This window comes from Eutrigla gurnardus, assembly GCF_963514095.1.
Source record: "Eutrigla gurnardus genome assembly, chromosome: 16".
NCBI classification, from domain to species: Eukaryota; Metazoa; Chordata; class Actinopteri; order Perciformes; family Triglidae; genus Eutrigla; species Eutrigla gurnardus.
Genome location: NC_139927.1, coordinates 18,609,454 through 18,618,879, shown reverse-complemented (window position 1 = coordinate 18,618,879; position 9,426 = coordinate 18,609,454). Strand labels below are relative to the sequence as shown.

The 9,426-nt window shown below is 40.2% G+C and overlaps 1 protein-coding gene across 2 annotated transcripts in view; it reads left to right on the top strand.

The window, feature by feature from the left end:
- Window positions 1-768: 768 nt before the first annotated feature.
- The window catches only part of pex7 (peroxisomal biogenesis factor 7), a 55,684-nt gene continuing 47,026 nt past the window's right edge, over window positions 769-9,426 (top strand). Inside the window, exons 1-6 of one of the 2 annotated variants that reach the window (XM_084029966.1) lie at window positions 769-911; window positions 1,557-1,698; window positions 2,542-2,599; window positions 3,580-3,730; window positions 3,961-4,038; window positions 4,123-4,231. In XM_084029966.1, coding sequence (XP_083886092.1) covers window positions 1,590-1,698; window positions 2,542-2,599; window positions 3,580-3,730; window positions 3,961-4,038; window positions 4,123-4,231 — 505 coding nt within the window. In that variant the 5' untranslated portion in view covers window positions 769-911; window positions 1,557-1,589. Of the gene's footprint in view, window positions 912-1,553; window positions 1,699-2,541; window positions 2,600-3,579; window positions 3,731-3,960; window positions 4,039-4,122; window positions 4,232-9,426 lie in introns of both variants that reach the window. The other variant, XM_084029967.1, reaches the window with a different exon arrangement.

Genomic DNA, 9,426 nt, shown 5'->3' with positions numbered 1-9,426 from the left:
AATATTTCTAAAGATATGCAAACATTTTCTTTAGTGCAGGCAGGGAAAACATGGTCAAAGCTAGACACTGCTAGTCATAACATGACTGAACATCTGAACATCTCTTTCAAAAAACCGAGGAGGAACAGACATTTTTTATTTATTTGATCAATTACTTGTATTTTGTTTGTTTTAACTGCATTGGCCTGTTTAACTGGAAGATGTCCTTTATTGTTTCGAAAGGGACCCTTAAATAAAATGTATTATCTTTGTTATTATTATAAAAAGAGGAGTTGATAATCCATCATCACCTATTGAGAAACAAAGAGCTTGTATTGAATAAGACTTTAAAGGTGTATGCTCTTCTTCTGGGATAAGCATATAAAATAATAATAAAATACAAAATAAGCTAAATTAAAATTATATTAGGGAGTGTTCACCTCATCAACACATCCATTTTTTTTTTACAGGAGTTGCTAAATACAGGACCATACAAGACAATGCTCCAGACCTTCATGGCCAGGATGTGGAACCTGGTCTGGACTCCGTATGTGATTTTCAGAACATTAACATATATTGAGACACAAAGTCTATTGATTTAGGGAGATATTATGGTTGATGTTTATTTATTTTCCCGAAAGATACGTTATATTTACCAAATAGTCACCTCAGATGAGATAAATCAGTAATGGTATTGTTTTTGTTCAGGAAAACAGCGCTAACTACCGATGCCTTATATGTATTACAACTAAAACGGCTTTCATCCGGGTTGTTTGGTCAGCTGATCAAAACACGGAAGCGGTTGTTGTCAATGTGAAGTTGTCAGTCGGTGAGGAGGAAAAAACCTGTTGGAAACGTCAGAAGTTCTTGTTTTATGGATGTATGAGCCGGTTTCCGGTTATTTTAACGTTTCGACGCCTGGAAGTTTATCTGTGAGTACTGCGACAAATCATAACCGGTTGCCTGTGTGTTTATTTTGACACAGTGCTTATTTGCTGTGTATGTTTCTTTCTACGCGCGAAAATTAAATATATAATTCTTCTTTTCGTCATCCTACTCTTTTTAAACGTAGAAACTCCATTCAAACATCAAATGTTCCTCTCGCATAGGACATATGTGCTGTTGCTTTTCTCATTCATACCTTTCATGCTTCAGTGACATTTCCCCATTCAAATTCATGCATGTGTTGTCAACTGCTATCTACTCATTCTTACGTTCACTGCTTCATAGACTGTCATGCTAGCTGACACCCAAAACCTCCAAACTATACCAGTTTTCTATCCTGGTACACACACACACACACACACACACACACACACACACACACACACACACACACACACACACACACACAGAACAAGTTTTCCCAGTTATTGAGAATTATTAGTGATTCGTTCCAGTCCGCCCGGTATGACATTTTAGTGTTTCATTTAAATACTTCTCATGGAACAGCTGTATATATATAAGTGATTCATCTCTATATGATTTCCTTTGTCCCCACTCTGAACATCTTGTTTTGTTGAATTTAACGCTGTCAGTGCCAATGGAGCCAATACCCTCACTTGTGTTCCCAGCAGGTGGCCCAGTTGGGCTGCAGCTAGCAGCTGACGATGGAGAAGGTGTTTCGGTGTCCGGCCCGGCACGGCTACGCTGTGGAAGTGTCTCCATTCATCCCCAACAGAGTGGCCTGCGCTGCCTCCCAGTACTACGGCATAGCTGGTCAGTGTGGTGCACTGTAACACTGTAGGACAAACACATGAGGATGGCAGAATAACGATAGCGTTTTAATTCAATCTGAGTCTAATTAAATTAAATTAGCTTCAGACATTTGTAGGTACCTAAAACTCAAAGACTCCATTTAGATCTGTATCACCAGAATCACTGCAGCTCTTAGTGGCAGCCGGATAAATGTGCACAGCCTGAAGCCACAACCTGAAATTGATTCCACAAAACTCTGTATTGATTTCTAATTAATAGTCAACCTACAAAGATTGGTGGTAGCCTTCACCGAAATTAGTGCTGTGATGTTGGACGTTACAGGAACTGTGATTAAAGCAAACACAGATGTTTTCACTCAGATTTTATACATATGGCGGCATGTTCTTTATACTACAGTTTTCCTAAAATCGCGATGTATCGCCTTGCTTATGGTATTGCAATACATTGTGACCCCTATACCGAGATACGTATTGCAACGCCAGATTGTTGCCAAGCAACCGACCTACTCTGGAGAGAAGTCACTACTCTGATGGTCAGAAAACAAACACAACTCACAGGTGTAGTGGTCTTAAAATGGTTCTTCTGTCTGAAGAGAAGGCTGTGACCTAAATGTGTTGTACAAAGCAAGAAGGGATAAAAGGTTTGAGATGAGATTCATTAAGGTTAGAACCAGGAGCCAGATCCAAAATGTAACCAGAACCAGTCCCTATGGCAGGGTTTGGAGTGACCTCGGCCAAATGGGGTAATGTTGAGGAAGATTATTCAACCCTAGAGCAATTTCTTGTCGGGAGCTCTGAAGCTGTTTTCAGCACCACACTAAAACACTTCTTTTGTCACTTGTAGGCTGTGGGACCCTCCTGATCCTGGATCAGACGGAGACAGGGCTCGCTCTCGTCGGAAGGTAAAGTTACTTCTGTCTTTTCTTCTTTTTGTTGTTCTTCTGAATGTCCATCAGTTCCTTTGTCTATGTCACACCTTGGAGTTTTAATGCCATTTGTAATTTTCATTTGTTGTCTTTTATTTAATTTCCTCATCTCTCTGTGAAAGAAGATGCTTTTAAAGGTCCAGTGTGCAGGATCTGGCGTTGTCTAGTGGTGCGATAGATCCCCCTTAATTATACGTTTTAGTTCTTTAAGACAACTTTAAGATTAAATATAAAACATCTATAATATATTTTTGTTTTTGGATTTCTGATGCAGATCCATCTGACAAATCAAATGAAGGGAGTAAAATAATCCTTGTCCCCATCAACTAGAGAATAAAACATTGTATAAAGGTGTAATGTGTAGGATCTGGTGGCATTTACTGGTGAGGTTTGCAGATTGTGACCAACTGAAACTGTCATGTGTCAAGTTATTGTGGAAACGCAATACTTATTTGTGTCAAGTGATTTATACACTAAAGAATACAAACTTAATAATATTTCTGGAATAATATCACATATCAGCCAATAGATCCACATGAATGTCACACTTTTTTTGTGTGTGATTTTCTTTGGCTTCTGTCATCTGGTTTTATTAATTAAAAAGTATTCTTTAAAATATTATTGCTGTGCAGTGAAGAATATATTTTAGATCTCATTACTTCATCAAGTTAGTTCAGGTTTAGTGGTGTAATGCAGAATGATCACGTGCAATATCTATTTTAGTTTACTTAATCTACTAAATGAATCTTACTTTTACAGTTACTTTTGCTTCTTCTATACCTTATTCATTACTATTGTTTGTTAATTTGTGACTGCATTGTTGTTTCTTTTGTGTGTGTGTGTGTGTGTGTGTGTGTGTGTGTGTGTGTGTGTGTGTGTGTGTGTGTGTGTGTGTGTGTGTGTGTGTGTGCGTGTGTCTGTGTGTGTCTGTGTGTGCGTGTGTGTGTGTTCATCAGGTGGGAGTGGGGTGACGGTCTGTTCGACGTGGCATGGAGCGAAACCAACGAGCATGTCGTGGTCGCCGGAGGCGGGGACGGCAGCCTGCAGCTGTGGGACACAACCAATCACAGCGCTCCGCTGAGCGTGGCCCGAGAACACACACAAGAGGTAAGAAACACACACACACACTCACTGAAGGGTGAAACTATGAGGATGCTGTATTCTTGACTGTGTGTGTGTGTGTGTGTGTGTGTGTGTGTGTGTGTGTGTCTGTGTGTGTCTGTCTGTGTGTGTGTGTGTGTGTGTGTGTGTGTGTGTGTGTGTGTGTGTGTGTGTGTGTGTGTGTGTGTGTGTGTGTCTGTGTGTGTCTGTGTGTGTCTGTGTGTGTCTGTGTCTAGGTGTATGCTGTAGACTGGAGTCAGACCCGAGGAGAGAACCACGTCGTCTCTGGTTCGTGGGATCAAACCGCCAAAGTGGTGAGTTGAGTTTCTGGGATTCTCTCTCCGTCTCTGACAGTTTATTTGCTGTGTGTTTATTTCTGTTATTGTCTGTCCCTCCAGTGGGACCCCACTCTCCGCCAATCGCTGACCACGCTCAGGGGTCATGAAGGGGTCATCTACAGCACCGTGTGGTCGCCTCACATCCCAGGATGCTTTGCTTCAGCTTCAGGTGAGTCCGCACACAACGTAGCTGTTTGTTGTTATGGAAAGAAAGAATGGAAAGACAAACTAAAGCAAGGAAACAGAGCAACATTAAATAAGTTGGACAGATATGCAACAATGTGTATTATGTATTATATAATGGATAGAAAAACATAGTTATATTTATTTGTATGCTCAAGATGCAAGCAGTGCACTAAAACATAACATATAATCATATACATATAATAACAATATAATAATAATAACAACGTTTATTATTTATGAAAATGGTAAATTCCAGTCAAATGTGATTCAATCACTGTGGGATCACTGTTATTATTGATATTTTTATTATTCCTTGATAATCAAGATGCAAAGAGTACACTAAACATGGAGCCTGATCACTATCACTGATTCTCTCTGTTTCATGTTTATCTAAACAAATAATTAAAAAAAAAATCCACAGAGCTTTTAGAAAGGTGCAGAAAGTATCGCTTCTCGTGATAAACATTTTTTGATTGTGAATTAATCATTTTAAAAAATGTTTATCGCTTCTCGTGATAACAACGTTGGTATCACGTGGTATCTCTGAGTTTGACAGATTACATCACATGAATTTTGAAACACCACTGCACAAAGTGACCCAAATGTATCGCTACATGTTGCAAAATGAATTCTTACCCCGAAAGATTCATCACTTGATATGACTGAGTCTGTCTGAGTGTCACTCATGAAAACGCAGGTTGTGCAACGAACTGGCAACCCATTGAGGGTGCATGCGCTTCGAACAACTGCTGTGTTGTGATGTGAATGCAGTGGAAGGGGGGAGTGCGAGTGCGACATCTAGTGGCTGGAAGTTGTGAATGTTGTCTATAGCACCTTTAAATATAATCCGATTGTTGAAACATCTGAGTGGCTGCAGTATTGTAATCTCTTCACAAGGTGGCGATGTAGCTCTGTATTTGCTGTGCTGTTCGTCTGATTGTCAGATCATGTTGGGTTTTAGAAGGAGCCGTTGAGATTCAGCATCTGTCGGCGACCTCAAAGTTTGGAAACAGCATTTTGTTGAAGTCTTGCTTCTGTCATTTGCCGTATTTGCAGCTTTAAAGAGGCTGTTGGGTTGGAAGATAACAAACGGAGCAAGTGTTGGTGGGAAAGCTTTCTGTCATCTTCAGCTCACAGCCTGTCATTTTTCAAACGGAAGAAATTCCTGTTTCACATCAGCAGTGTTAAATGTAAATAAATTAGGTTTCACACAGGAATTTCTTCTCAATCTCATGATTAGTTTAGTTAGTGGATGACGGCCGAACAAATGGGGCTTTTCTGTTTTCTCAGGCTTTCAATATATATTTGACTTAAAGACAATACAGTGTTAAAGTAGGTATGATGCTGAGCCTCCAGCTGGTAGAAAATGCAGCAGCTGGGTTTTAGAATTGGTTTTAAGATTTTACTCATCACTTTGCTCAAGCTACGTTGGGCCCTCAGATCCCCGAGCATCTTTAAAATGACATCTCAAAACAAAACATCTTTTTAAAAAACCCTTTAGTTAATTTTAACACACTGTATTTCAACATGTCTTATTTGTTTATTTGCCTGATTTAATTGGCCTAAAGTCCTGAAATGTTTTAATCCTGGTTCAACCAAGTAAAGCACTTTGTTTTTTATAAATATTTATTTTTGATTTATATATAATACATTTTGTATTATTTTATTAAAATATTGTATTTGTTTATTATTTTATTAAAATATTTAAATGTATTTATTATTTTATGAGAATATTTCATTTATTTAGTCTGATTATTGACGTCATGTTTTGCTGTGTTCTTTTTGTGAATTATCATTCAAAATCATCCCGGTTTACTTTCTTGAACAACAACTAAATCGCCTGTCAGGCCAGATGTGTCAAGCATTTACAACGCTCCGGTGCAGGTTCAGCGAGCAGCATTAGTTACCATGGTGATCTACCTGGTCGTAGGACCTGAAACCCAGGATTAAACCTGGAGTTGTTTCATTAACACCACATCCGGCTTTGTAGTACAGGGCTTTGATCTAACGGGGTGTAAAGCTGCCTGTGACTTCCTGTGAATTCTCTGACAGCTGCTGGAAACTGTCTGACCTGACTGCAGCTTCTGTCTCCGTCTCCTGATCTTTTCCACTTTCCAGGTGAAATGCAGCTCATCTCAAACGACTCTAATCTCTTCTTAGCTAACACTTACATTATATCCAGGCTGAATTTAGGAAGAGCCTGAACTCAAACCTTGCTACAAGAAGAGATAAATCAAGCACTCCTTGTGTTTGGCTTGAAAAATCGATCTGTAAATACAAATCGAAGTAAAAAAGCCCAAAGTGAAGAAATAAAGGTGTGTTGTGCAGGAGGCCTGATGGTGGTTCTGATGCAGCTCCTCCTTTTACAAATGAGCTTCATTCAGAAGACAACAAAGTCAATCAGTTTTGGACCCGGGGGGAGAGCTGGGATTATCTTATCCGTGTGTGTGGGAGCGTTGGCTAACTTTATCAGAGGGGTGGAGCTGCGCTGCTGATGGATGCTGCGTTTCAGCTCTCGGTTCAGATTGTCAAACCGGCTGGAGTCAAACGTGCAGCAGCTGTCTCCAGTTCAGTATCAGCTCTCAGCGAAGCGCTCTCAACGAATTGGCTAATGAGTTTGGGTTAATTGGTTTGTGAGAGCGAGCGGAAATCTCTGATGAGATTAAATAACCAGGGAGATGTTAAGCTCCTGTTGCTGAGGGGGTTCAACAACGTGACCTTAGCGTTTAACTTTGAAAGTGGAAGTCTTTTCAAGTACCCTTTTAACCCACATGGAGATCAGAGTTAGCTGCATGTGATCACAACATCTGGTGCTGCATGTTATAGTGAATTCCTCCACCAAATACACACCCAGTCAACTCGGAAATCAAGTACATGTGTAATTAATAGAATATGTTAATATATGGCATATGTGACTCAGATCAGGTTTTTTTCATATCAGAGTAAACTACACAGATCAGACCGTCTCCACATCCACACACACCTCCAAGAAGTAGCTCTTACTTTGTGTGTGAGCTGCTCGGCAGTGGCCTTTTGAATTACTGTTTCAGCTCGCACTGTTCGGAGTTTAGCGTGTTTTTTGTTGTTGGTCGTACCCCCTTTCTCCTGAAATTGCTCGCGATTTTTGTGGTTGCCCTGCGGGTCAACTAAGATCCCCCCAGCCCACAATTGTGTCCTAAACCCTCTTTCCCATTACAAAAATAGAGCACTCTGTCACGCTCATCAGCACTCCCCTTTGCTGCACACCTTACATACAGTATCTCATCTAAATCCCTTCTGAAAACTCACATCCGCCCCCTACTCCTCCCCTCACCCAGTAAACGCTTGTCTTTTAAACATCCGATCTCTGAACAATAAGTCCTTTTTATGTCATGATTTTATTAGATTTAATATGTTGGACTGCTTTTTTTTTTTTATCATCACTGAGACATGGCTCAATCAGGAAGACTGAACCTCTCTGATTGAAGTACCCCCCCCCCTGTAATTTTTTTTCACTCAGTCCGAAATGATTTTACCCACAAACTTAAGAGAGATTGCAGAAGAAATGACAGAAAATGTGGAAAAAACGGCCTACATGTTTTTTATGACATCTGGAAACAGCATGAAAGAAGCAAAAAAAATGCAGGGTTCTTTTTAAGGTCCAATATTATTTGTAATTGATATGCTTCCACTCAGATTATCCAATGACAGAATGTTTCTTTTCATTGCTATACTGACGGCACAGAGATCTACTTCCCTCTGACACCCAACGACCCAAGAAGCCTGCTGCTGTCTCAGACTGACTCAAAGATATAAACCGCTGGATCGCCCAAAACCTTCTACAACTGAAATAATACTGTTCAATCCACCCAACACCATCACCAGTCCCATCAGCCTTGGTCCACTATCCATCAACGTCAAGCCCGACAGATGACACCTGCCAGAAATGCAGGTGTCATCTTTGATCCCACATATCAATAAAGTTGTTCAGTCCTGTTTCTTCCACAGCTGAACCGTCTCCAAAAATCCAAAACATATTATCTCAGCCAGATCTAGAAAAAGTCATTTGCGCCCTCATATATTTCCCATCTAGATTACTGTAACTCTTCTAACTGGCATTAACCATAAACGACTCTCCCACCTCCAGCTGGTCCAGAACTCAGCAGCCAGGCTTCTCACTGGTTTTAACAGACGACATCACATCACTCCAATGTTAGCCTCACTTCACTGGCTCGCCTGTTCGCAGCCTTAGATAGCCACTTCTGCTGTTGACCTGGTATCTGCCGATAAAGATCCCCGCTATAGAGGTTGGAAACCTCTCGTGTAGAGGGTGGTGGGGTTGGTTCATGGTCGTCCTTTCTGCTGTTTTTCTCAGTCAGGAGTTTAGACGAGTCATTTGGTTGGGAGGTTCGTGTGCGTTGATTTAATTTAACTGTGGCTGTTTCCACCAGAGTTCATGTTGTGTCAAAGCTTCCCCGAGGCCACACACACACACACACACACACACACACACACACACACACACACACACACACACACACACACACACACACACACTCACTAAAGTGAACAATAACAAAAGTGTGTGTGTGTGTGTGTGTGACAGTGAACTGCCTGCTATCAATTATTTAACCAGACACTACCTGCTATCGTTGAACAAACACATAATTAACTGTGTGTGTGTCGTTTGGCTGACGGGTATTTTTCTCTGGCAAAACACACTCACACAGATAGTGAACACACACACAAAGCTGGGGCTCAATCGCACATCTCTATTATTATTATTATTATGAATCAGATTTCAGTGGTATCACGATATTATGACCAAATCCTCTTGTTAAAAATGTGTTAGTATGGTTGGAATTGAGGATGAACAGCACATCCGGAAAGTATTTAGTGCTTCACTTTTTCTACATTTTGTTACGTTACAGCCTTATTCCAAAATGGATTAAATTCACTTTTTTCCCCCTCAAAATTCTACCCACAATACCTCATAATAACAAAGGGAAAAAACAGTTGTTTGAAATATTTGCAAATTCATTAAAAATAAAGAACAAAAATATAACATGTACAGAAGTATATTGTGGGTATTGTGTGTAGAATTTTAGGGAAAAAGTGAATTTAATTCATTTTGGGCTGTAACATAACAAAATGAGGAAAAAGTGAAGTGCTGTGAATACTTTCCGGATGCACTGTATG